Consider the following 27,541-nt stretch of genomic DNA (forward strand, 5'->3'; position numbering starts at 1 on the left):
TGAGTCATTCAAGAAAAGAATGATGAGGAAAACACATCGTTGTGACTATACAGAAGGCTCGTGAAGAGACAGTTTTGAAGTATTCCGGAACGAAAGTGTACATAACAGATAACATCCATTTGTTCTTCACACCCCGTCAGTTTTCCCACAGATTCATATCTGGAGGTGATTATACCTGGAGGGAAGGAGAAATAGGTGTAAAAGATAATTGAGACGGAAGAGGAGGTAGATACAGTAATTGGGAATAAGGTGCTGGGGGAGAGTCAGAGAAAATCGTTACAAAAGTAACAGGACTCACAAGGGAAGTCTTTGGATACGCGGCTTTCAAACGATCTATAAGTTTGGTCATAGATACTTTCGACTACGGGGAGTCCATTTCTGCAGTCAAAACCTGCTAATTGTCTCTGTGAGGCGAGTTATGAGCTCTTAAACGTTTCATAGGGTTAAGCTTTTACACATGGAATTCCAAATCAGCCCCATATACGCCACCGCGCGGTTCCATTTGTGTTTCCCAACGGTTTACCTGTGTGCGCACGTTGCAAAATAAGAACATCTTGCGTATACTATTTTCCGATTTGGATTTCCATGTGAAAATCTTAACCATATACAACGTTTGAGAGCTCATAACTCGCCACACAGAGACATTTAGCAGGTTTTGACTGCAGAAATGGACTCCTCGTAGTCGAAAATACCTATGACCAAATTTGGGGTAACGGTGATTATATATTGGCGACTTTTCTACAGCGTAACTACCTCGATCATGGTTCGAAACCTGAAACCTACAAGCTGCAAGTTTTCAACACGTATAATTTATGCGTTGTCCCCTGTCTTTAATTACCCTGTTCTCCACCTAATCACCAACTCATTCGACTAACACTTCCTAATCTCACTACCCATGTTTCCACACCACAACTTCCTCTCTCCAGTCATTGACTCTTCAGCCTATTCCATAGTTTATTTGTCACGTTATCGCTCACAGTTACGTAATAGTTATCCAATAACAGTGTCTGATTACCCTCTTCCTTCCAAACACTTCTTGAGTTTGTATACCAATTGAGTAACCTGATCCACGTGTCAACTGACCTCCTGATTTTGAGGATAATCTCTCTACGGTCAAATTCAGAAGGTGGCACGCCACTGTGATATTTGTTTATGGATAAATAAGGGATAATATACAGAGAGAAGACTATAGAAAGCGTAAGAAATGGAAGAAAGAAAGTCTTCAGAGCAAGACTCGACAACAGTTGTATTATTCGATTCTAACTACAGTATCTACAGTAGTATATTGCACATTGTCACGTAACAAGTGTGCAATGTTCTCATATAACCATTTACCACTTAAATAAGCAGAAATGTATTGAGAAAGACAGTGTGCAACCGGTGATTAACAGGATAAATAAGTTTTGTAATTTGAAACCGAGACGATCCATTTGTTCATCAAACATGCCCCAATTGGGTTAGGAGAGGATGGAAACATGTTATTATGGTAATTGTTCGGAAAGAAAGGGTTCATTTGAACTGTGATGATTCTGTGAGCTCTCAAGACCATCCAAAACCAGCTACCATCGACATTTGAAGATGCTAAATTGTTCCTCACTGGTACATTCATTTCTTCAATCGAATGTTATCAAGAAGAGAAAAAGCGTAGAAATCCATCGACACTTTCACGGATCATTCGTCTTCTAACACCTCGTATCAACCCGGTGCGAAACTTCGGAGAAAAGAAAATAACTGTGTTATCACATCTTTTTTCAATATATGAATCGGATAAACCGATACGGAGAAAACTGTGTAAAAAGTGTCAAGAAGAAGGAGAAGACTCGAAAGACCACCGCTGGCTAACGAAGTGTCTCTTAACACTTCAATGTGCGAAACAATGATTGATTAATATGAAGACATTTCTGACCTTCTTATGTCTAGATATTGGGAAACTGTTTCCGGATATAAGTGACTAGTGATCAAATGTCGAACGAATGAACGCACATACTGAATATCTGAAATTGTAAAAATAAGTTTTATCTGATCAACTCTAAATATGTATTCGAGTGAAAAATATGAAAAATTCAAAATAAATGTAAATCCTAAACACCCGGTTCAAAAAACCAAATACAAAAATATTATATAGGGAAAACTGAAAATAGCATCTACCAACAATAATATATTTCACTGCAATCTACGTCTAATCCGGGAATTACTGTAGTCAGACGACGTTCCAATTCAGTATGAGCTTTTTGCTGAATATAAAATCTGTCTGTGTGTCTGTATATCCTGTTTACCTGCAAGAAAGTGAGTCCATGAAGAGTACACTGGCCAGCTACCTCCAATCTCTTAATATAAACCACTGGTTTCTTCTTCTTCACTACTTTTTTCACAATCTTTTTCTTTGGTTTTGGAACCAATCCCTCTTCAGTCACAACTTCCGTTTCTTTCTTTTTCTTCACAATTTTCTTTTTCTTTGCCGGTGGAACACCATCTACTTGAGTTGATTGAGAAGCTGTCATCTGGAGACTTCTAACTAAATTATCAACGGTTTCAATCGAACACGAAGAGATTCTGAAAGTGTCCAATGGGTTGTAGGAGACAGGAGTCGTGCCATCAGCAAATAGAGACCAGTCTCTGCAAATTTCAGATTGTTTCGGATTGTTGATAATTTCAGTCATTGCTCACCTCATAGTGATATTCTTCGCTTGAATATTCTGCTCCCTCATAACACCATACAGTTGATCCAATCTCAATTGAGGTTGATCGAAATCCGTGCAGATTAGTTTGATTTTATACAACGGAAGTGAGGGAAGAGCACTCAATTGGTTCAGAATATGCATCGATTTCTCAGCATGCAATTCCAAATTTATATTTGATTTCGGATGACGAAGGATGAAACTTTTCACAATTTCTCCGACGTTTTTGAAGTAACGAGGGTCGACATGAACTTGGAGAGTCAGTTGTTGAAGTTCCTGGAACGAAGAGATTTAAAAATTTACGAATAGAATTCAAAACTTACACTGAAAAGAGTTCCCTCGATATTGAGGAATCGTTGAGTAGCATCGTCATCTGGATGAATAATCAGAAGCCACAAGTCTTCGACATTTGAGAAATAACGGCGACCAGTGTCCTTGGCAACGTGGATCTGATCAATACCAGCAAGAAAGTTCAAATCAGTTGTCATTTTCATGAACGAGAGACGGCTACGACGGAATACGCCAGCCAGAAAATCATGGGAATCCGATGGGCAACTGATGGTAAGACGACGGAATGGAACACATTGATGGGCTTGAGGGAACATTGATCCCAGCTGAAAAATAGACTATTTAGGGTTCCAATTGGCATCCAGAATCGAAATATCGTGTCAACTCACCCTTTCAATAGAAACTTCATGAATCTCTTTCCTAAATTTCGTATTGATAATATTCATCCATCGTTTGCAAACTCTTTCCATTTTACATAAAACGGGATAATCATATTGTTCGAATATTTTCCGGAGTATCAAATCCGGCATATTTGGAATCACTTTTCGATTGCCACACGTATACATTTCTGTCGTTGGAATAGGAGATGATCGAGTTGATATTAGAGTATATGTGGGTATAAAATGGATTCGCTGAAAAAATGAGAAATGTGGAGAAGTGAGTGAAACCAAACTAAAATGTTTAAAAAAGAAAACTGGGCGTTGGTGATTGTTTTCAGAGTGATCATTGAGAGGATCGGCAGAGAAGGGGGTAATTCATTCACAAGTATCTTTTGTACAAAACAAATAGAAAATGAGTATAAATCGGGAAGGAAAAGAGATAGACAGAAGTTTGCAAATAGAATAAATTGGATCAAGAGAGCACCAAAATACAAGAGAGAAACATCAAAAAGAGAAGAGGAGCAGGAGGAGGGGATAATTTTCAAAAAACACAAGAAAACGAAACTAAAAGTGTTTGTTTAGATGATCAATGATAGATCAGATTTGTCAGCAAAGATCAGGGGGAAACCCAGAAAATTTGGAAGTTGGGAAGAGTTTCGAGTTTTTAGTTGCTCAATGAATAAAAGTTATAAGTCTTGAATAAAAGTCTTGAGCCATCTATACAAATGAAATAATGAACAAATTGCGGTCTCTCTTTGTGCATGCACCGCTCTTCCATTCTCTTTTAATACATCCATATCCATCCACTCAAACTCTTTTTTTCTTGCCACGTCACTTTTTTCCTCGTTATCAATTAGTGCACAGTGTTTACCAAAACCGCATTCCGCCACCACCCGCCCCACCGAACTGGCGCCACGTCATGGAACGGATAGATTGAAGAACACTTTTTTAGAATTTAGGATTTGGGAGAGATCTAAATTTGATGCTCTAAATAAAAGGCAACATTTGATGTAAGTTTTTGGGCCGGGCTGACAAAATATTTTTCCCCGAATTCAAGAAATGTGCGCATTTTTTTTCACAAATTTCTTCGAATATTTCATTTAAAAATAGTCAAAATTTTCCAAAATTCTCGTACGCTTCAGCTCTTACCGATGTTCCAAAATATAGTCGAAAATTCGACTTTTTTGCAAAAAAAAAATAAATTCAATATTTTTCAAAAACAATTCAAAACTACAACTGCACGTTGCATGTCATCTTTGAAAAAAGAGCAATTCTGAAACAAAATGTTCTAACAAGACTGTAAGATTCTCTACAAAAGATTGGGAAACTCCTTGTGGAAATCTTGCAAGAAAAAGTGTATTCAAACAAGGAATGTTGTCTCTTGTGTGTTGTACAACATCACTGTTTCCGAATAAGTGTCGTAGTTGCTTCTCGCTCTTTTCTCTTTTCTCCACTCGACAATTATTGCAAATATCAGGATAGACACAAGACAAAAAAGACTAAAAAACCATCTAAAAGTCGGGCAGCTCATTTCGAAATTGAGGATAACGGATAGACGTTCAAATGACATGAAATCAAATGAGAAAAGTCCCAATCGAGATGGAATGAAAATAGAAAAATAGATGAAGATGACTCTCGGGGGTTATCTTTTTTCTTTGAGACAAGTCAATAGATTTCAAAGTTTTGTGAGAAGAAAAATGAGCCAAGTGGCATGAATCAGAGATCACTGGAACTAAAGAGACGCAGAGGTACTCGGAGAAAAAACAGAGATCCGATCAGAAGAGATAAGAAAGAAAAAGAGAGAAAGAGTTTTCGAATTTTAGGTCAGAGCACAAAGGTTTAAAACTGTCTCGGACTGCTCTCTGACCTGAGTGGGAGGTAGAAATGGAACACTTGAAAAGCATAACTTTGATAAATATTTATGTTGATGTATTACAGAAAAAATATATGAATCAGAGGGCGGTTTAGGTTCTTATCAAAGCAATTGCCTTGTCCATAATTTCTTTTTTGATCTTTGGATATTGGGGATTCAAGTCAAGAACTTTCTGACAAGTCTCAATGCAGGGGAAGAGACGACGGGCTTTGAGATATGTGAAAGCGAGTTTGTAACCTGGAAAAAAGAAGAAGAAGAAGATAATACAGTTAGCATGTTTGGATCCTGAACTTACCAAACATTGGGTTTCTCTCTTTCGTTGCTCCAAATGCCTTCTCGTACATCTTATAAGCTTCCACATACTTCTGTTCTCGCTCTCTCATAAATCCATATGCTTCGAATGCTTTCAGACAATTACAATTGTATTTCAAGACCAAATCCAGGTAAGGGACTGCTTGATCAGTCTTATTCTGGTTAACATATATCTCTGCCAGCAGCAACCAACACTTCTCCAGATAGTCACTATCATCGAAGTTCCAAATTCTTCCAATCACCATTTTCAGAACTGTTTTTGCTTTCTGTAGTTGTTTCAGAAGCATATGTCCTCTGGCTACTCCAAACACTGCTCCAACATTCACAATTTGAGTTCGATCTGCATTAAATGCCATCTTATTGAACTCTTCGAGTGCTGCTTGGATACTTGATTTGTCTGTTGTATGCATTCGAATAAAGTTTTGAGCAAGAAGATATCGATCAGTTATTGGAAGTTTTCCGAGTAAATCCAGATAATGAAGAGCTAATTTCTGTTGTTCACTCGCTTCTTCGATTACTCTGAAAATGAATTCAATTGGAAAGGAGTTGATGTTCTTCCGACTCACGTAGTCTCTGGATTCTCAACGCTATTTGCATCAATAATAATCTCATGATCTGGATTCAAGCATATATCAATCATGTAATACAACGCTTTTTCTCTCCATATCGGACAGCTATCTTTTGTTCTTGAATAGTACCGAAGCGCCTGATTCTGATCTCCAGTGTACCATTCGAAACGACCGCGACAAACGTTGTAACCAGATTCAGTTACGCATCGAGGGTTCACTTCTTTTGCTTTGCTGAAATATCAGAGTTTTTGAGATTTCAAAAATCGGGTTAGGCCTACTCCAAGTATTTTTCAGCGGTGAGTTGTTCTCCATTTCGACAGAATAACTCGACAACTCTGGATAATGCATGCCAGTGTTCTGAAAAATGATTTGACGTTCCCCGGTGCAAAACGGTCTATTAGCGACAGGTACAATCAGACAAACTCACGTGAATTTTTATTCAACAACGCTGTGTATCCAGTTGATGCATTGTCAGCCTCGCTCTTTATGTAATAGAAATCTGCCAGAATCTAAAATCCTCAATGTTCTTTTTCCCTAACTTTACTTCCAAAACCCACCGAATTAGCCTCATCATTGTGTGGATCAACTTGAATAACAGTCTGACATGGCTGAAGTACCAATGTCCATTTATTCTCTTCTTTATATATTTTACTCAAAAGTAAGTTCGCTTTTAAATCAGTCTCGTGATACTGTAGTGCTTGTTTGCAAACGTCAATTGCTTGGGAGAATTCACGGCGACGATAAAGAAGTTCAGCCTGAAGATTACAGATTCTGGCCCCTTCTTTCTTGAGGGCAGCCGTGTTTGCCTTGTCTTGAATACGGTTGTTTAGAGATTTGGCTCTGAAAAAATAAAACGTGATCTCCCATTTTATCCACAAATACAATCCCAAAACCCCAATTATAAAGTTCAAATGAATAAAAAAGCTCAGTTTTCATTTTATTCCGACATGCTGGATATTGCTCAAGTTTACACACTAACAATGTTCAGTAAGTTTCTCTTTTTCAGAAGAAATGTTTCTGATTTTAATGTTTTAGTAAGATTAACAATCGAAGTGCTGATTGGATACTTAACGTGCATTTCTGTCATCATTCAATGCTCCAAAAAGAAAAAACCAGTCACTACGGTACGTAAATTCCGCAGGAGGGTCAGAACGTACACAGTTTTGACTGTATTTTCGGTTATTGAGAAGTTGATACTTTACTAAAGCTTTTCTAGGCTACTCGTGCTTCAAAGCAGTTGGTTGAAGAATCGACAATGGGTCCGCCGCCCAAAAAGAACAAACAGAAGAGCAAAGAAAAGCAAGTTGTGGAGAAGAAATCAGCAGACGATGTGCTGAAATCTCAACAAAAGCAGAAGAGTGTTGAGAGTGGTCCAGGGGAGAAAAAGAAGTCGAAGTTGAGTAAGATTTCGAATAAGAAATCAGATAAAAGTACTCCGTCTGATGCAAAAGAGTCGGGAGGACAGTCGAAACCGATGGACGGAACACAGAATGGACCGACGTAAGATATGGAAATCGTCTCTCTGGGGACTCACTTTTCCAACTTTCAGACCGAATGATGAAACTGGAAACGGCTCCTTGAAAAATATTGGAGATCTCCTAGTTATGAAAGCTGAAAATTGCGGTGAAATGGATGTAACGATTGAAGATATCGAGACTCGTGAGTTTATCACTTCCATCGTCCGTAGGAGAGCTTTTCGCAGCGCTCAGGGGGGTTACAAAAAATGTTGAACTTTTCTAGCGGTGATGCATGATCGTGTCGTTCGAGTAGCTGCTACCGATATGATTTTCGATCCGAAACAGGTAGCTTATAAAGGATGCGTCGACAATGACAAAGTAAGAAAAAAGGAGTTCTCTGTAGAGATGAACACCGTTCAATTTCAGGATCCAAAAGAAGTTGAAGATTTGGAAAAGGAGCTTCAGGCGGCTTGCGCAAAGCATGAGCTTCGCTTCAAAAATGTTCGAAAGAATGAAGAGAAAAATCCAAATGCCAAACTTCCGAAATCTCCTGAATCGGAGAAATCTACTGAGAAGAGAGCAGCACCAGATGCACGTGTGAGTAGATACAGAAGGGGTGTCTATTTAACTCAAGTAATTTCACAAGTTAGATCACTACTGTTTTTGAGATAATCATTTTAAAAAACGAGTTATTATTCCGGTGCTTTCAGATCAAAATGAGACCAGATCAATGTGTTCTCTTTGAGACAAAAGAGCAACTAACGGAGGATGACCAGGAGGCGGAGGAGCAGAAAAATGAAGCAAACAAAGCCCCTAAATGAGAATTGAGAACTGAAATGACAGTTATTTAAAATCACGAATAAATATTGAAAATGAATTACTTTTAAAGACAATCACATGGAAACTAACAAAAAGAGTATAACTCACTTCTCAAAATCTTTCATTGCTTCTGGAACATTATCAATCATCTCATGACACTCTGCCAGCAGTAACAAGAACTGAATATTCGTCTGAATTGTCTCCGTGTCCATTGGCTCCGGCTCTTTTTCCAACGGAGCTCGTAGAATCTTCTCGCATTTTTCAAAGTTTCTCAGCTTCAACAACAGATTTGCCAACTTCAATCTCATATTCTTATCCTTATAAATGTTCATGGAAGACTCATAAAAATTGACAGCTTTTGAATACAAGTGAGCCATCACGTAGGCTTCTCCAATCTTTTCAGCCAATTGGACATCTTTTGATTGCATTTTTAATGCTTGTTCATAGAAATTAATGGCATCTTCGGGCTCTTGAACTTTCATAAATGCATCGCCAAGTAGAGAATATGATCCAGGTGTTGGTTCTACTTTTAGAAGTTCTCTGGAAATGAAATATGTTTTCCAGAAATTCAAAAACTTGAATAGAATATGGTTTTAAAGATACTCTTCCCACATACCTATAACAAGCAGCGAACATTCTCTTGTCCTTCTTCTCTTCCAGATAAATTTCAGCCATTTTTATCCTTGATAAATGAAAATTCGATTGACCTGGTTGTATCTTTTTCAGTATCGACAACGCTTTTTCAACGTGTCCTTTCGTTAGATACAATTGAGATTGAGCAATTATAAGTTGATCTTGTTCAGGTTGTCCCGCCCATTCAGCCAATGCATCTGCCATCGTGTTTTCAGCGTCTTGCTGGAATTTCAAACAGTTTCATGCGAGATAAAAGCGAACTCACGATTCTCTTTGTCTGTTGCAACGTGTCAATCAACTCCAGTTGAACTGAAATCTTGTGAGTGTCAGCAGATTCTTTCGGGAGGAATAAATTGTTCGATGCCTCCTTTCTTGGTATTTGTAATGCCATTTTCAATGTTTTAATCGCCTCATCATTCTCATTTTTTTTCTTGAAAGTTTTCGATTTGATCAAATGATATAATGAAGTTTCTCTCAACTTGAAATTGAAGTTCAAACCGGTTACAAGCGCATCGTCTGCATCTGTTATCTTTCCTCCTCGATCCAATATCAATTGAGCTCTCAGAATATGTGCATCTGCCAGTGAATCATCCTTCTCCAACGCTTTATTTATCCATTTCTCAGCCGCATTCGTATTAGAACACAAATAAGCATTCCGTGCCAGTTGTAATGCACAATGAGCAAGTCCAGGTGCCACGTCATTGATCATTTGAAGTGTTTTCGCCGTCAATTTCATCACTTCATCTGGAGCCTTGACAGGAACTAATGGATAGAAATCAAAGCACTGTTCGACGGCAGAATACAAAAGATCTGAACTAAATAATGCAAGATAATCCAGTCCGAATGGAAAGGATTGAAGTTGATTTCGGAGCATTTCAACGAGATTTTCTATATGTTGACGGAAGTTTTCAAACGATTTGTCTTTGCTTTGTTTGGCAAGAACTGATGCAATTAGGTAGTAGAGCTGAAAATCATGGTTTTGGAAAAAAAATTGAAGCACCGGATGCAGGATGAAAGGAATGATTCTTTATGAGAACATTCCGAAGACTTTTAGCTCTTCTCTCCAGCCCACAACAGATTTCTTTCTACTCACCGGTGACTCCAATAACTTAGGATGAGCCGACGGAAGAATATCGAATTGTGCTCTCGCATCAGAAACCCGACTGACCATCAACATTGAGATAATACTTGACAAAACAGCGTATGAATCTTCACAATCCAATGCAACAAGCTCTTGTGACAGTGTTGAAACCTCTTTCGCATCTCCCAATCCGAATGCGATTCTCGTTGAAAGTGCCACGTAGTCTGGCTTCCGAGATATCTTCAGAGCGCGAACCAAGAAGTCTCTGGAATTGGGAAACGTGAATTCATTGAACTCAGCTGCTTCAAATAATACCTCGAATATCTCAAAATTCTATCATTTTTCCCGCTTATTGATACAATCAACTTCGTGACTCTTGCATAAAGTGCATGATTAGTTGGCTCATTCTCATCCAGACTCTTCAATAATAATTGGAGAGTTCTATTCAATTGAGATACTTCTCCAGCATAACATATTCCATGAACTGTCCTCAATACTTCAATATATGGATTACTTCCTTCTGGTTGATCTGCATTCATTATGCAATCCATCACTCCTTTCCAGTCCTTTAACATTATTGAAGCCTTTGCCTTCTCGATGTGTCCTGGCAGGAAATGGATAGTTGAGATTGCAAGTTCATTAGCAGCAACTTTCATTTCTGTTGCTGAGTGATGGCCTTCGAGAATTCGACATCTTCCAATGTTTCTGGAATTTAGAGAGTTTAGGATGCAGCTCTCTTTTTTTCTGATAACGGTTGAAACTAGTTATAGAAAAGACCTGTTTGATATTAACAAGTTTTCACTTGTCTCCCACATTCAACAAAAATTGAATTCACTTAATGTTTGACTCCTTGAGCAAAGACAGTGCCGGCCAAAAATCTAACATATTTTGCAACTTTTTTGTACGGACGCTTCCTAGAGAGTTACATATCGACAAAGTAATTTCTCCTTCAAATCTTCACATTTCAGTGCAAAATAGTGCGATTTTTGACATATTGACTTAAAATTACTATAACTCTATAGGGAGTGGTTGTACAAAAAAGTTGTCAACTTAAAAAAATGAAGATTTACTCTTGCTCTGCTCAATCCCATAGAAATTTATTTTGTGGGACAGTTAGTTTTACTATGACACGCTCTCAAAGTTGGCCATTTTCAACCGAAAAAGGCAAAATATGAAAGATTTTTGGGCGGCACTCTCCAACCACTGACCCATCTGGATACTCCTGTCCTCCAGCTTTCTCAAAAAGTTCCTGAGTTGACTTTTGTTTTTTTCCCAGTCCCAAATCAATCCATCCCATCAAACAATAGTGTTTCGCGTGTTTCTCAGCTGCTCTTTTTCTCGCAATGTCCAACATTTGCTTCGCTTTTTGAAACTCTCCTGCGAAATAAAGAACCTATAAAGATTGTAGTTGGGTATCGTGGAACATCTAAAGATTCTCAATCGGAAACTGACTTCTGAAGCAGATGCATACGAAGTGTATGGGGTCTTCTCATTTCTTGCTCTTGTTGAAATTTCTGTTTCGATTTCCACGATTGATTTGTTATCTAAAATTTAAGAAATACACACACTGCAATCAAATCTTCGAAAATGTGATACCTGGATTGAAAGCACTTGAATGTGCCCATTTCAATGCATTTAATGCTCCTAATGCATAGTCATTATCGGCCGAAAATGCCTCTAATTGACGAATTGCTTCAGGTATCTTTCCCAAAAGAGTCAAACAAACTCCTTTGAGAATTGATAAAGGAACATCTTGGATTGTAGCCAGTCTTCCATCACATACAAGTATTGCAGTTCCATAGTAACCTTCTCTAGAAAAACAAGTATTCAGATAGAAATAATTATAAGAAAAATACGAACCTCGCATAGTAGTGAACATTCGAAACAGCTCTCCAATGCTCCACGTCCTTGTGTCCCCACTTCTTACGTTCTTCCGAATCATTCGGATCCACATCGAAATCATGATCCATTTTGACAGATTCAAAGGGAATTAAACGGAAAGAAAAATGAGAGAAACGGGGAGAATATTGAGTTGCTGTGCCTGGTTGTCATGGAAACCAGAGGAAGCCAAATGGGAAAAGGGCGCGAATTCGAATATAAAGGAGGTGGCAGGGATTTGGCGATGAGAGGTGAAGGGATAGCATGGGTGTGGAAGAACTCTTTTTTGAAAATTAGAGAAATGAAAGAAACTGTCGTTTGAAAAGGTTCATTGTATAATTATTTTCACTTTTAAAGGTGTCTTTACTTGTTTTTGATGAGAACTTTGAATTTCACTCGATATACCGTAGTGTTGGAAACTTTTCGCATAGCGAATTTTCGTAAAATCAATCCAAAAACATGAAAACGCACCATTAATAAGCTAAATAACTAAAATAAACAAAAAATTATTGGGTTTTCTTTCTTTTCAAACACTAAAACATGCGGAAAAGCGTTCTTCCCGATCCCGTTTCTTCCCGATTTGTGCGGTCTCCCAGAAAATAACACAATTTTAGAGGCTATTTTTCATCAATTGACTAAATCTGTTCTAATTCACAACTTTTGTGTTCAAATCCCCTAGAAATCAATAAAATGTTTTGAATGAGGTAACCCGACAATTTCCAAATTGTGCAGTAACTGTGTCCAAACTGTTATTATTATATTGACTTCATAAAAGCCGTACGAAGATGATACTCCAAAACTGTTACTGTTACCGCAAGATAGTTTTCGATTTGAATGAGGCCAGATACTATTATTTCTAGATGTTAGATTATCCTCTTTGAAAAATCAGATCGTTGACTCCAAATCCATTATTCGAATATGAATTCATTTTTTGAGTCTCCGAACTCTACTCTTTCTTAGAAGATCCTCTATTCTGCAACTTCAAATTCAATCCCCATCATAATTATTTTCACAATATTACCCAACCACCAATTTAATATTGTCTGTTCTTCCTTCCTGTTCGCCTTTGAATTATTTTCCACATCATCGCCACAAAGGGATTAATGAGTGACAACTCTGCCTAATTACTCTCCATTTTCATTGAGTACCACCTGACTTTCTATGCTAACTGTTAATCCTTTCACTATGTGTTCCTCATATTTATATCTGTTTCCTTTTATGATTGATCTCCCGACATGTGTCATCTCTCTTGCCGGAAATACACCTCTGCACGTGTAGTCTCTTCCCGATTGTTATCTAACACCTAATTATGTGATACACGCTGTTCTTTTTTAGCTGCCGATGTGTTGGTTCCATGAATAATTGTGATATACGAGGGTGAGAGGAATAAGGTCATTAAATCAATTGAAACTGTAACTTTGAGGAAAGTCACTACACAGAATGCATGTACTCACTTTCCGAATTTCCAGCTTCGTTGTTTATCCCGGGCGTTGCCACCGTATCAATATGAGAAGCTAGTCTACACCAAACTGGGATATGCTGTTATGTTCATTTCAAATAGGTTCTTGAAGACCTTCCTTGAGAGATTTCGAACTGCCAACATATTCACCATCCCACTTCTGAATCCCACACTCTTGCAATGTTTTCAACCATTTTCGCTTCTTGTCTTCAATCTTATCTCTCTTCAACCTGAATAATGTGTTTTTGTTCTACTAAACCCCTATCTTAACTGTCTTCCTATTGTTGGGCTCTATTATATCGCCTATCTTTATAAACCCCTTCCTACCATTGATGATCTAATTTATTATCCAAGAGACTGGTTGATACCTTGCTCCTAGGAATGCCGCTTACCATCAAAAGAACCCCTTGTCTCGCTAATAGCGTGTGTGTAGATAGGAGGTCCGGGTGGATTTCCCACCTGAATCTTCTCTTCGGAATGGGCGGAGCAGAAAAGGTGGAGAATACTGCTTCGTGATGGCAGAAAAGTATAAATACCCATTCATTCACTCACAGACATCTCATTTGTCTACCCACCTCATTTACTGCTTCCCTGTAAAATAAAAAATGTCCTCTCTTCCAACCGATATATCGGTCTCACTCTCTGTCGAGATGGATGCTATTTGGAAATCGTGTTTTGAGTTGAACAATGAGATGATTATCACAGCCGACGGTCGTCGTGTTTTCCCCACTTTGGAGTACGATATCAAAGGATTAGACCCACTGAAATACTACTCAATGTACATGCATTTCGATTTCGTCGACGACATGAAGTATAGATTCATCAATGGAAACTGGACAGAATCTCCGTCAACTGAAGAGAAAGGAGTTCCACGGCGAGTAGTTCATCATCATGGACTACAACTTGGTCAGAATTGGATGGATCGACCACTCAGCTTTGATCAGATTAGAATAACAAATCGCAAATCAAATGAACAGACGAAGGGACCATCATTCGTAAGTTTACTTTTCGATATTTTCAGATTTTAAATTCAATTATTTACAGGTCCATCTCTACACTCAACACAGATACATCCCGGTTCTGACAATCTACGAAGGAGACCAGATTGTCCACGTCTCCAAGATTGACTACACTGGATTCATAACTGTGACGTCATATCATGTAAGTTTCTGCTTCATTGATTCTAGATAACTTAGCCAGTCATCTTCATATACCTATGTTTATATCATCCTTTTTCAGAGTGCTGCACTGAACGAATTCAAAACCAATAGCAATCCATACGCGACGGGAAGTCGGCTAGATCGTCGTCAGAAGCGATCATTGGCTTCAGGAGAAACGGAAAGCAGCTCCTTATCATCATCTAAAAAGATGAAAAAAGAACCAGCTTCCCCAACTCCATCTACATCTGATTCATCTGTTCCCCCAATTCCTTCTCCAACTGGGGCATTCCCATTCCCATTCATGCCAATGTTCCCAACTGGTCTCTTTCAACCAGATCTCTTCCTCCAACAAGTTCAACTTTTCTCTCAAATGACCCAACCTATGTTAATCAACCCATTCTTTCCATTAACTCTCTTCCCAACTCCCCCAATCTCTCCCCCAATCACTCCTGAATCACCGTCTCAAATTGTGACTTGTCAAGTCAAGAGTGAGCCGGCTGAGCCATTAAAAAACGATGTGACTATTGATGTTTAACAATCTCTTTTTTTTTATTTATCATTCATTCCCCCGTTGTCCCCCACTCCCAAATCCAGTTAATTTTCAAGTCTTTCATATGTCATATCTGTGTTAAACCATTTGTTTTGTACCTCTTCTTACATCTCATCTTTTTCCATTTCCATCGCTTTAATTTCTGTTATAAACATTTTCATAATTTATCACTCGTTTTGATTTTAACTGGAGTAAAGCAAACGCCATATAAAGCAACAAATGCCCTGTTTTACAGTTTCATTTTTATTTCCCGTCCCTCAAAAACAGATTCGAATGTTATTTAGTTTTGGTTTTGTATCGTTTCTACTCTGCCTGTGCCGGACTATGATTACCTTATGAGTACATGTTTATATCAAAAATCACATTTCCCATAAGTTTCATCATTTCAAGCTGAAGACTTGCACGTCTGGAAGAAGTGCCCAGTTTATAATTTTAAATCGAAAAACAAATTATTGAAAGTGATTTATTGATAGGAAGAACCATGTCAATAATAAGCAATTGAATGATCCGATATTATATTTAATTATAAACGGAAGAGGGACAATACAAAGTTGAATTTTCAGATATTTTCTGAATCACTAGACTCAGTTTTAGCGGAAGCAGCGAACTGATCTTCTGGACGGAGTGCAGGAGTTGGGAAAAGGGAATTCGCGAGTGGATTGAGGAATTGATTTAAGTACATCGGAGAGAATGCAAAAGGCATTTGGAGAGCCAAGAGTTTTTGTTGGAAATCAAGTTGATTCTGAAGGAATTTCTGGGTCTGAAGGACATTCTGGATAAGTGGGATATTTGGGAAACAAGGAAGGATTGGAATATTCGAAAGAATTGGGACGATTGTGGTTTCGGTGTCCACATTGAGGGAGTTTGAGTGAGTAACTGGTTCAAGAGGTGTCGGAGAAGATGAGAGAGATTCCGATTGGATGAACGAGTTGGATAGACTTAGTAGAGTTGATATGACATCATCTTCTCCTTCCTCTTCTTTCTTGACTTTCTTGATTGGTACGGGGGAATCCATTGCGTCTGAATCATCTGATGGACGTGGAGACTTTTCGTTCCTTCGGCCGATGCATCCAAAAGCATACGGGTTTATTGTTTTCTTTAGATCGACGACACCATTCGACTGAAAAATATAGAGATATGGTAAGGAATTCAGAATGAGATGAGGTTTGCTTCCTAACTGGAAACGAGCTAAGACTCCAAGAAATATATGTCTTTATATCATTCAAATAAAAGATCTGGAATTTGAATAAACTAGAATAGCCGGACAACTAGTAGTCGCGTACCGTCAGCAAGAAGTTGTTTCGTTCTTTTCTATTCGCAGTTCTCATCAATAAATAAGCTTACATGATATGACGTCACAGGGATGAATCCAGTATAGTAAATCTTGGAGACGTGGACAATCTGGTCTCCTTCGTAGATTGTCAGAACCGGGATGTATCTGTGTTGAGTGTAGAGATGGACCTGTAAATAATTGAATTTAAAATCTGAAAATATCGAAAAGTAAACTTACGAATGATGGTCCCTTCGTCTGTTCATTTGATTTGCGATTTGTTATTCTAATCTGATCAAAGCTGAGTGGTCGATCCATCCAATTCTGACCAAGTTGTAGTCCATGATGATGAACTACTCGCCGTGGAGCTCCTTTCCCTTCAGTTGACAGAGACTGTGTCCAATTTCCCATGACGAAACTCAACTTCATCGAATCTACCAACTCGAAATGCATGCACACTGAGTAGTATTTCCGTGGATCCAATCCTTTGATATCGTACTCCAAAGTGGGGAAAACACGACGACCTGGGGCTGTGATAATCATCTCGTGAGTCAAATCGAAACATCTTTTCCAATGAGAATCGGTTTTAGTGGAGAGAGAGACAGAAATATTATTTGGAATGGAAGACATTTAGGGGGGAGTTACTGGAGTTAGGAATATATGATTCCACAAAAATAGACAAATGATAGAGTATGAAATGAAGCATTTGATGATTCGGTGAAAGTCATTTTGGCGGGAATCCACTATGTGTTGAGGGTCACTTTAAGATCAAAAATATATGAGTTTTCAGAAATTGTAGGCCTACTCGGCTCATACACAGGCAGGAAGAAATACCGAAAAATGTTAAACTCTTGTCTTAAAATCTAGGAGATTCTCCGGTCTTACAGGCTAATATGCAGTTTTTTTCCAAATTCTATATCTTCCTTCGTTTCAAACTGTCTGCCCTTTATTTTTTTTACTCCTGTAGTTTTTATTCACGTCGTTCTATTTCATCTGCATCGATGGACAAAGATGGCTTTAATGTTTCGATACGTCGATAAAGCTGTCATCAAGAATTGTGTTTGTTGTTCACCAAATAAAAACGAAGAATTGAACATTTTGTAAAATGTTTATAACAGAAATGAAAGCGATGGAAATAGAAGAGGACGAGATGTAAGAAGAGGTAGAAACAAATGGTTTAACACAGAATGATATGAAAGACTTGAAAATTAACTGGATTTGGGAGTGGGGGACAACGGGGGAATGAATGATAAATAAAAAAGGGATAGTTAAACATCAATAGTCACATCGTTTTTTAATGGCTCAGCCGGCTCACTGTTGACTTGAGAAGTCACAATTTGAGACGGTGATTCAGGAGTGATTGGGGGAGAGATTGGGGGAGTTGGGAAGAGAGTTAATGGAAAGAATGGGTTGATTAACATAGGTTGGGTCATTTGAGAGAAAAGTTGAACTTGTTGGAGGAAGAGATCTGGTTGAAAGAGACCAGTTGGGAACATTGGCATGAATGGGAATGGGAATGCCCCAGTTGGAGAAGGAATTGGGGGAACAGATGAATCAGATGTAGATGGAGTTGGGGAAGCTGGTTCTTTTTTCATCTTTTTAGATGATGATAAGGAGCTGCTTTCCGTTTCTCCTGAAGCCAATGATCGCTTCTGACGACGATCTAGCCGACTTCCCGTCGCGTATGGATTGCTATTGGTTTTGAATTCGTTCAGTGCAGCACTCTGAAAAAGGATGATATAAACATAGGTATATGAAGATGACTGGCTAAGTTATCTAGAATCAATGGAGCACAAACTTACATGATATGACGTCACAGTGATGAATCCAGTGTAGTCAATCTTGGAGACGTGGGCAATGTGGTCTCCCTCGTAGATTGTCAGAACCGGGATGTATCTGTGTTGAGTGTAGAGATGGACCTGTAAATAATTGAATTTAAAATCTGAAAATATCGAAAAGAAATATATGAAACTTACGAATGATGGTCCCTTCTTTTGTTCATTTAATTTGCGATTTGTTATTCTGATTTGATCGAAGCTGAGTGATCGATCCATCCAATTCTGACCAAGTTGTAGTCCATGATGATGAACTACTCGCCGTGGAACTCCTTTCTCTTCAGTTGACGGAGATTCTGCCCAGTTTCCATTAATGAATCTATACTTCATGTCGTCGACGAAATCGAAATGCATGTACATTGAGTAGTATTTCAGTGGGTCTAATCCTTTGATATCATACTCCAAAGTGGGGAAAACACGACGACCGTCGGCTGTGTCAATCATCTCATGGTTCAACTCAAAACACGATTTCCAAAGAGCATCCATGTTGGAAGAGAGTGAGACCGATATATCGGTTGGAAGAGAGGACATTTTTTACTTTACAGGGAAGCAGTAAATGAAATGGGTTGACAAATGAGATGTCTGTGAGGGAATTAATGGTTATTTACACCTTTCTGTCGTCGTATTCTCCACCTCTTCGGCTCTGCCTTTCCCAGGAGAAGAGTCAGGTGGGAAATCCACCCGGACCTCCCATCTATACACACAAAGGGCGGTTCTTAAGCAACATTCCTGGGAGCAAGGTGGTAGTTGTTGATTGAGTAATAAGGGATGATGACAATGGGAATATAACAGAGACCGACAATAGGAAGACAGTTAAGATAGGGGTTTAGAAGAACAAATACGTATTATTTATGAATGGAGTTAAGTTGGTATGCAGGAAGATATGATTGGATTAGACACGTAGTCGTAGTTAGTCCATTGGCACCTTAACCTGTAGGCTTTGGAATACCAGGACTGTCTCAACAACATCAGGTTCTTGGTACTGAGGTAACAATTCTACTACAAGCCATTATCGACGAGCCTCCCAAAAAGTTGCCGCAATGACAGCGCATCGATTACGTAATTCAAAACTGATTCGATCAGTAGAAAGTTCTAGAGAGTTCCACTTTTCATAGATTTTCAACAACATAATTCTGAGTCAACTCGCATCACCTAGCGTGAAAGTTCTCGTGGGTTCGACTTGTTCTCGTTGGAAGTACAGAACAGAAGTGAAAAGTTCACAAGGCTACATCAATTTATAAGCGATTCAAAGATGAAATTTCTTTGCTAATCTTTAACTTTTCATGGAGGTCCGTACTAAGAAGTTGCGACTATAAAAGTAAAGCTCTAAGTTTGATCTACAATTCCAGCAAAAGTTGTCATTACAATAATCTGGTTTTTACCTAGTTTCAATTATCAAATTCTTGCTCTCACTTTCTAATTTTCCAATTTCCTCGCTTATCACTTTATTACCATCTCTATATCTATTATGTAATTTGCTTGTAATCCAATGCTAATTCGTGACAGATTGACGTCTTCTTTTGTTCTTTCGGGAGAACACAGCGGCGCACTTCAAACGGCGGAAGGTACACCTGTAGTCTCTTTACAGCTAGACACCTTTTTTCTTGCCGACTGGTGAATTGAGAGATCAGGTGTTAGAAGAAAAGTAAAGGAAAAAGAAACAATCGGGAAGATGAGGAAAGGAACTTCTGAATCAGTTGAAAAATGAACTCATTTCAGATTTCATTTTTAAGTTCGTAAAGCGGTTTCAACAGAACTCCCATACTTGGTATCATGCTTGATACGAGGAGCAAAGATTTCATTTCTTCGAAGGACGACCCATCAAACACAAGAATCAATATTTATCAGAAAACCTGCATATTTTGTTTTAGATTCCTTATTTAACGTTTGAGTGACCCTTTTTGTTCCTTTCATTTCATCACATTGTCTGTTTTGGAGCCATCTGCAGTTGACGTCTGCCACGTTTTGAAGAGAATACCTGTGAATCTTTATGCATTTAGTGAAACGAGTTATTTCTTGGTACACCCTATCCCTATTTACAAACATTACCCGTGCAATTAGCTCCTTTATTTTTCATAACCGTAATTCCACCGTTCTCACTATTCTGTGACATACAAGAGACATTCACGTAACAAAAGGTGTAGGTGAAGAGGATTCAAGCTAAGGAAAATAAGAGAAACGGATTAATAAAACATGAAAATAACCAAAATCTAGAGGAGGAAAGCGCATGCGAATTTATTGTGGCCTAAAATGAGCAAAACTTTTTCAGATTGGGAACTTAGAAATACAAGAAAACGCAAAGTAAAACACATAAACATAGCTTAAACTAAAATATGGTGACCGCTTATTCATGAGATCAATCAACTTGAAACAAATTCTCGTTTAGTCAAGATTGTACCCTTTGATCCGTGTATATGATCTCAACAAAAAATGGAAGGAGTCAAATATTCGAGTTGGTCATCGGCGTCCATACTTTCAGGTTTCGATTCCCGGTATTCTCAGAATAGCCGAATAATTCCGAAATTTCGAACTGACAGAGTTCCATTGACCTGAAATGATAAATGCATACTGGACTCATATCTCACAGAAAGGTTATTTTCTATTGCGTAGATAGCGTGGGATCCAAGCTTACATATCAGAATTATTTCCCCGTTTCAACAAGAATTTCTATCCTCTATCTCTTCATTTTTCTTCACAAAACCAAAGAAAGGTACCTCTAAGATAATTCCAAACCAATCTGACTATTCTTTCGATATTCATTCAGATCAAAAATAGAGATTCATTTTTGTAATTGACAACTGTTTTTGTTTGGGCTCGCGAGGTACAAAAACGATTCTTCTGATGGAAATCAACAGAAATGACCAAAACATATATCATTCTTTTCGATTTTCAGATAAAATGGCGAACTTTTTTCAGTATCTCTCGGTACCACCAATTGTCCCATTGCGTCAACTTTTGTATAAAAGGGGTTCAACCCTACAGAAGCGAACATAGGTGAGTACAGATTTCAAAGTGGGATCTCTAAAAATTAGAAAAAGAAACCAAATGACAATCCGCGGACAACTTTGATACTTCTGGATTCCAGTTTCGGTTGACCGAGTTGGACTAATTCTAATCTGTATCTAATCTTCTCATTGCCACCAACTTCATCAAACATGCCCTTCTCCGTCGACTTTTCCTCGTTTTCTCACATGAAGGTAATCCGAAACGACCGGAGGCAACTTGCTCACTTTCATATCTATTCATTGTGTTCTTTCTCTCTTTTCCGCGCGGAGACTCCCTCTACTGACTCCGCCTGTTATTTTTCCTTTTCATCAGATAGATTGTTCCGAAAAGAGACCTTCGCATTGACAGCCGAGTAATGAGTTCTCGTGTGTTTGCTCATTACCAATCAGTCATCATCATCATATCCCCACAGATTGACCAATACTTTCTCCAAAACTTTATATTTTATCTTTCATGTTTCTTTTTCTTCTTCCTCTCTCCCCCACCCCTTTTTTGGAAGTGTCATAAATTTCCCGACTATTTGATCAGTCTCTTTCCGTATTTTTTCTACATTTCAATTTGATCAGATCTTGGATCAAAATCCAAAAGCCCTAAAACTTATCCGAAATGTTTTAACAGACAAATCGATCAATCAGTGGAAGTTGGTCAATCACAAAACAATGCGATGCTTCCTGTTCATTTTATTGTTTTGTTTGAGTCAAGGTTAGTTTGAAATCGGATTTATAATAGGATTACTGTATTCCAATACTCGAATCCAGTTTGTTTGTTTGTGGTTAAACCTGCTCATGATTCAAGTCGAATGACTATTGGGAACTTCTTATGACTATTTTTAGAAATTTTGAACCAACATACCTACGTAAAGCCTGAATTCCAGTTTTGTGTTCTGAAATTATCCGAAATTTCCAGAAACAAGTAAGCTTTTCCTAACAACGGCTGTAAGCCTTCTGTATAAATTCTCAAAAAATTAGCCAAAAAGTATTTTCAGCAGACATTCCAATTCAATGTTTTCATTTCAAGACACATTTCTCAACATTTTTTGAACGGAATTTCCACAATATTTATGAGATCCTTGAAATCCAAATTCCTCTTCCAATTATCCGCTTTCTCTTGTTTACACGTCTGCAAGATTTCATCCCAATTTCCTCATTGTCGACCTTTTTTCTCTTCAATTCATTCTCTTTCAATCCAACGTCATTCGATATAAGTGCATTCTCTTTCTGAACATAAACATAAGCATCATCCGGATGGCATTTCTATTCTCTAAAAACATAAAAACATTTCTCGAAAAAAGCGAATCTTGCGCAGACATCCGAGTGCCCGGTGTCCATCTCTTCCTCCAATAGATATCATATTTCAATTCGCTTACCGTTCCTTTTTATTCGAAAAGAGAGAAAAACTTGGAAACTTTTTGTGTGTCTTCTGAAGAAACTCACACCTCACTCGTTTTTTGAATTAATCGGATCATTTAGAAGAGGGAGCAAGAGGCGCGTGAAATGATATGTGTGCTTGAGAGATTAGTAATTGATGAGGAGAGGATTGGAGGGAGGAGGAGGATGAAGTAGATCAGACAGAGGTCTTTGTTAATTGTGTGGGTGTAAAGAATAACTGGAAGAAGATCAAAGAATTGTGTAACTGCTCGTTTACTCTGAAACCAAAAGACAAGCAGACAGCTAGAACAGATCTCTCTTCTACTTAATCTAGTACTATTTTTCTGGAGAAATTTTGAACTTTAAGTGAAAGAACTCTTCGGAAAACTGAAATTCGGAAAACGTAGATTGATAGGAAAATTGATAAGTATCTCAGACGTCATTAGCATTGAAAAATTATGCTTGACATTTTTTATCAGTGGAAAATTTCTCAGCTTTTCAACTGTTCATTTGGAAAAAACAACTTCACAATTCACCAATTTTTGTTTGGTGTATAAATCAAATCTGTATGCTCATTTTTGTAATTGACAACATTTTGAAACAAACCAGTTAAATCGTCTTTTTCAAAATGCACTCACTGGCTGAAAGAGGTCAGTTCGATAGAGAAAGTGATTTTCCGAACTGTCACTCTCAAGAAGGATATATATTTTTAAAGGCAACTATAAAATGAAACTCTATGTTAATTATACATATTCTACAAAAGATGAAATTATCGGACTCCAAGTCTCTCATTGACATTCTTTAAAACATAGAACTATTCCATCCTGAATTTGTAATCCCTGATTATGTGATCCCTACCATCTTCCTAAGACTCCAAGTCTCGGACATCCAGACGGACTGTTTGATAAGGTGTTCATTAGTAAGATCAAACTGATAATAAGAGATATAAAAGGAAGAGAAAATGCATCCGTTGCACCCTTGTTGACATTCAATGCTGTCACCAACAACACTTGATTTCTCCCCTCTCAGAGAGTGTGTCTACTATTCGACTGCCAATTTCTTGGTTCGGCACAATATTTGCACGAAATTACCATTTCACTCCCTCTTTCTCTCTATCACACAAATCACAAGTTTCAATGGAATATAGTAGAAGAAGATGTCCGGAATAGGGGGATGAGAAAATCGAAAGATTTGCTGGAAGGGCTATATTGTAGTTTGAGTTGAACACTTTCTGAATTCCATGATATATATGTCGATTTGGTCTATTATCCCCAACAAATCCAACAATTTTCAGTGATCGCCGACGTGATTTTCACATCAGAGCGTTGTAATCGAGTAACATATGGATTACGAACGGTAAATGGAGACCCTTCACGATATAAGCAATGTGGTCCCTCTGGAAGAGTTTGGATTGTTCCATGTGCACCTCAAATGACTTTTGATCCGGAGGATAGGGTGAGTTTAGATAAAAATCCTGGAAATCTGAGAAGTTTAATCGCCGATCTTTTTTTGACTGTTTCTTAAGGATTGATTCCCGATTCCAAGTAGTTCTAGTCGCAAAAACTCAACTAGACCAATTCATTCAATTAATTATTCAGGTTTGCAAAGAACGACCGGATTCTCGTGTCATGAAACCGATGAGAAAATATGAAACTCCACCCAAAAATATCATCACAACGCCTGCTCCAATTCCATCTAGCTATCCAGTTTCTGCTGAAGTTACGCCTGCTTCTGCTCCAGTTGCTGCTCCAGAAGAGTTCGTATTCTCAACTGTTCGTCCGAAAAGTCGAAAACCAAAATCAAGAACACGTGGAAAATTGAGAAAAACAACAAGTGCAATGACGACTACTCCTCTTCCAATCACAACAACTCCAATGTCAATGGAAATAGAAAAATCAGTGGAATCAGAACTGACGACTACACCAAAAATAGTGATATTTGCAAGTAAAAAGAATAGTTTAGGAGGTGGAAGAAGCGAGGAAACGAAACAACAATTGACAAGAGGAAGAGGGGTTTCTCCTGCATTCACGAGACCTGGAAGGATCCGAACAACCACTTCATTGCCAGTTACTCACGCGACAAGATTCATTCCAGGAGTTCAGAAGGTTACTGTAGCTCCGAAAGAGGCTCAAGGAATGCCACATACTTTGGCTCCGTATGAGAAAATGGAAAGACGAGGAGAGAATTTCGAAGTTGGAGAAATGACAACAATGACTCCCGAGTATACAGTCAGGTTAGTTCAAAGGCACTGCAGTAGAGTTTACAGAAACTGAATAATTGCAGATACAATGGACAAACTATGACTGAGAATGAGTTTTTGAATCAGCTTCTGCATATCGTCCAACATCAAAAAACGGTTTCCGAACGACAACAACAGGATAAGTTTGATCGGATGGAACAGGAGAGAATCAGACAAGAGAAAGAAGAGAAAGCACGGGAAATCGAGAGACGCAGACAATTAGAAGAGGCTGAAAAGGCCAGACAAGCCGAGGTTGATAGGGTAAGGAATTGATGTTGAAGAGCCTTTTTCCGTATGGCGATATTTTCAGCAAGCAGCGATTTATGCAGAACAAGAACGAATGGCAATGGAAAGAGAACGAGAGTTGGAGAGAATTAGACAGGAAGAGAGGAAGAGAGAAATGGAAAGAATCAGACAGGAAGAAATTGCGATGGAAATATCCAGAATGAGAGAACTGGAACGTCTTCAAATGGAGAGACAACAGAAGAATGAGAGAGTTAGACAAGAGTTGGAGGCAGCTAGAAAACAGAAGATAATGGAAGAAGAACGACAGAAAAAGATTCAGGAACAGTTGAGAGAAATGGAAAAGATAAGGAAGGAACAGGAAGAAGCGAGAGAAAGAGAGATGAGGAGGTTAGAGGAAGAGAGAACACAGGAAATGGAGAGAGTTAGAGAGGAAGAGATGGAGAGACAGCAACAAATTGAGAGACTTAGACATCAAGAAGAAGAACGGAAACGGAAAAAGTTGGAAAAGGAAAGGGAAGAAAGGAAGAAGGCGTTGATGGAAGAAGAACGGAAACGAAAGATTTTGGAGAAGGAATTGGAGGAAAGAAGACAAGAAATGATAGAGGAAGAGAGGAGAAGGAAGATTCTGGAACAGGAAATGGAGGAGAGACAAAATGCGATTTATGAGGAAGAGCAGAGGAGGAAAGAAGAAGAAAAAAGAAGAGAACAGAAGGAAATGGAAGAGAAGAGAATGATTCAGGAGCAGATGAGAAAGGGAATCCAAGAGAGGACACGGTTGGAAGAAATGGAGAGAGAAAGGGAGATGATGAGGCAGATTATGGAGAACGAACAGAAGAGGAATCAGATGGAAAGACAGGAGTTTGAAGGTAAGACATGAAACTATTCATATAAATTTATTCATTCTATTTTTCAGCCACCACTCCAATTACAACAATCAAACCAATCTACCGACCCGGCATTGCTGAATACCGTCCCCCAGAAGTCGAATCTCATATGATTCGTTTCACAACTCAATCCCCAGAATGGGCAACTCAATCACCCACATGGAATCCCTCTTGGAATACGGTAACTGTAGAAGAAGAGTCACCTGGAGTCCCAATTATACACAGTCAATGTCAAATCAATGGACAGTGTGAATTGAAATATGATGCTGATTCATTCTGTGCTCATCCAAAGTAAGCAGTTTTCTGGGAACTAGGAAACTGAAATTTTAAATTTTCAGCACTCCATCAATGTATCTTCAATGTGCTCCGTTGTATGGTAGATTAGGTAGATGGACAGAAAGACATTGTCCGGATACATTGATATTTATTGTGGCAATCGGAAGATGTGAGAAGGGGGAAGAGACGAGGAAACCGTATGATCCAGATAATAGAGTTGTCATTCCGAGGTTACCATCTGAGACTTCATTTGTTGAGTGGAAAGGAAATAGGTTGGTTTTTAGGAGTTCTTTTTTTTCAAGTTAGCAGAATCAGAAGCAAGATCTAATTAATTTTTTCAATGGTTTCCAGACAGAATGATTCATGAAAGTTATGAGAAACTTAAAACCGGAAATCGAGTATTGCCCTTTTTCAGAGTAATTGACCATCACATTCCCTCTCCTGTATCTCCTCCGAGAGTTTATCCACCAGTTCCTGAAACTCATCAACCTCAAATCTATAATACAATTGATGAATTCCCGAAAGATCTTCTCCCGAAAATTCCAGAAGTTTCTCCTGCAGAGACTTATGCTCAGCAATATCAGAACGTATGTTTTCATCTAAATCATCTCTCTTCAATTTTCCAATTTTCAGCATATTCATGGTAGTGTAATAAGCGGATATCAACGTCCAGTTGCTCCAACAGTTGCTCCAATTCCAGTAATTCCAGTTTCTTATCAAATCACACGTGTTCCGAATATTCCAAATATAAATCAAGTGGCTTCCAATGTAATATTCCCTTTCTTTTCTAAAAATCTCTTTAATTACAGAGCATAAAATCCGAGATTGATCTATCTCATATTCATCCATTATTCCCACGTGTTCAACCAGACTTTTTGAGTCGGATTCTGCCGTCTTTAAACTTGAAAATGCACGATGAACACTCACCTCAATCACTTGGAAGTGTGGTGAAGCCGGTTCTTAAAAAGGTTGGAAAAGCTTGTAGAAAATACAAAAATTAGATAATTTCACACTTTAATCCAAACTAGGTAATTACTTTTCCGTACTACATAAATGTATCAATACTTTCAGATTGCTCTAAACCAAACGGAGCAGTTTCTAGACCGTCTTCTAGCTGATCAAGTGCAAGATGAGAATATCAGAAAAGAGATTATCGATAGGTTAAAGTCATCAAATGTCGAGGAAACCACGAAGAAATCGACATAATTTAAATTTATTCTTAACTTTATTTCTCTTTTTTCATATCAATTCAGAATCAGCGAGTTTTCAGATTTTGATTTT

General features: G+C 38.3%; 8 protein-coding genes across 8 annotated transcripts; 3 read left to right on the top strand and 5 right to left on the bottom strand.

Annotated features, from left to right (window-relative positions):
* Positions 1 to 2,144: 2,144 nt before the first annotated feature.
* Positions 2,145 to 3,532, bottom strand: GCK72_010686 (uncharacterized protein; the record flags this gene model as incomplete). Its single annotated transcript, XM_053727993.1, has 5 exons — positions 2,145 to 2,234; positions 2,277 to 2,616; positions 2,668 to 2,954; positions 3,002 to 3,292; positions 3,356 to 3,532. The coding sequence occupies 5 exons, from the start codon at positions 3,530 to 3,532 to the stop codon at positions 2,145 to 2,147; spliced, it is 1,185 nt and encodes a 394-aa protein (XP_053587570.1).
* Positions 3,533 to 5,310: 1,778 nt separating this feature from the next.
* On the bottom strand, positions 5,311 to 6,967 carry GCK72_010687 (uncharacterized protein; the record flags this gene model as incomplete). The annotated part of the gene is made up of 7 exons (XM_053727994.1): positions 5,311 to 5,456; positions 5,515 to 6,050; positions 6,098 to 6,331; positions 6,379 to 6,457; positions 6,528 to 6,609; positions 6,658 to 6,855; positions 6,956 to 6,967. 7 exons carry the CDS (start codon positions 6,965 to 6,967, stop codon positions 5,311 to 5,313), a joined length of 1,287 nt encoding a protein of 428 aa, XP_053587571.1.
* Positions 6,968 to 7,047: 80 nt separating this feature from the next.
* On the top strand, positions 7,048 to 8,378 carry GCK72_010688 (uncharacterized protein; the record flags this gene model as incomplete). Its single annotated transcript, XM_053727995.1, has 7 exons — positions 7,048 to 7,087; positions 7,136 to 7,224; positions 7,317 to 7,600; positions 7,650 to 7,759; positions 7,841 to 7,935; positions 7,984 to 8,154; positions 8,268 to 8,378. 7 exons carry the CDS (start codon positions 7,048 to 7,050, stop codon positions 8,376 to 8,378), a joined length of 900 nt encoding a protein of 299 aa, XP_053587572.1.
* A 102-nt stretch (positions 8,379 to 8,480) lies between these two features.
* GCK72_010689 (uncharacterized protein) lies at positions 8,481 to 12,060 on the bottom strand (the record flags this gene model as incomplete). Its single annotated transcript, XM_003092266.2, has 9 exons — positions 8,481 to 8,916; positions 8,993 to 9,231; positions 9,275 to 9,973; positions 10,103 to 10,355; positions 10,406 to 10,795; positions 11,299 to 11,483; positions 11,543 to 11,634; positions 11,687 to 11,901; positions 11,951 to 12,060. The coding sequence occupies 9 exons, from the start codon at positions 12,058 to 12,060 to the stop codon at positions 8,481 to 8,483; spliced, it is 2,619 nt and encodes an 872-aa protein (XP_003092314.2).
* A 2,017-nt stretch (positions 12,061 to 14,077) lies between these two features.
* GCK72_010690 (uncharacterized protein) lies at positions 14,078 to 15,122 on the top strand (the record flags this gene model as incomplete). The annotated part of the gene is made up of 3 exons (XM_003092264.2): positions 14,078 to 14,422; positions 14,472 to 14,588; positions 14,667 to 15,122. 3 exons carry the CDS (start codon positions 14,078 to 14,080, stop codon positions 15,120 to 15,122), a joined length of 918 nt encoding a protein of 305 aa, XP_003092312.2.
* Positions 15,123 to 15,696: 574 nt separating this feature from the next.
* GCK72_010691 (uncharacterized protein) lies at positions 15,697 to 17,037 on the bottom strand (the record flags this gene model as incomplete). The annotated part of the gene is made up of 3 exons (XM_003092271.2): positions 15,697 to 16,257; positions 16,482 to 16,598; positions 16,648 to 17,037. 3 exons carry the CDS (start codon positions 17,035 to 17,037, stop codon positions 15,697 to 15,699), a joined length of 1,068 nt encoding a protein of 355 aa, XP_003092319.2.
* Positions 17,038 to 17,675: 638 nt separating this feature from the next.
* GCK72_010692 (uncharacterized protein) lies at positions 17,676 to 18,728 on the bottom strand (the record flags this gene model as incomplete). The annotated part of the gene is made up of 3 exons (XM_003092277.2): positions 17,676 to 18,131; positions 18,210 to 18,326; positions 18,384 to 18,728. 3 exons carry the CDS (start codon positions 18,726 to 18,728, stop codon positions 17,676 to 17,678), a joined length of 918 nt encoding a protein of 305 aa, XP_003092325.2.
* Positions 18,729 to 23,243: 4,515 nt separating this feature from the next.
* Positions 23,244 to 27,466, top strand: GCK72_010693 (uncharacterized protein; the record flags this gene model as incomplete). Its single annotated transcript, XM_053727996.1, has 11 exons — positions 23,244 to 23,265; positions 23,910 to 24,070; positions 24,214 to 24,848; positions 24,899 to 25,115; positions 25,165 to 25,966; positions 26,014 to 26,275; positions 26,323 to 26,532; positions 26,676 to 26,847; positions 26,894 to 27,016; positions 27,070 to 27,228; positions 27,332 to 27,466. The coding sequence occupies 11 exons, from the start codon at positions 23,244 to 23,246 to the stop codon at positions 27,464 to 27,466; spliced, it is 2,898 nt and encodes a 965-aa protein (XP_053587573.1).
* Between the last annotated feature and the right edge of the window lie 75 nt (positions 27,467 to 27,541).

This window comes from Caenorhabditis remanei, chromosome III, assembly GCF_010183535.1.
Source record: "Caenorhabditis remanei strain PX506 chromosome III, whole genome shotgun sequence".
Classification (NCBI taxonomy): domain Eukaryota; kingdom Metazoa; phylum Nematoda; class Chromadorea; order Rhabditida; family Rhabditidae; genus Caenorhabditis; species Caenorhabditis remanei.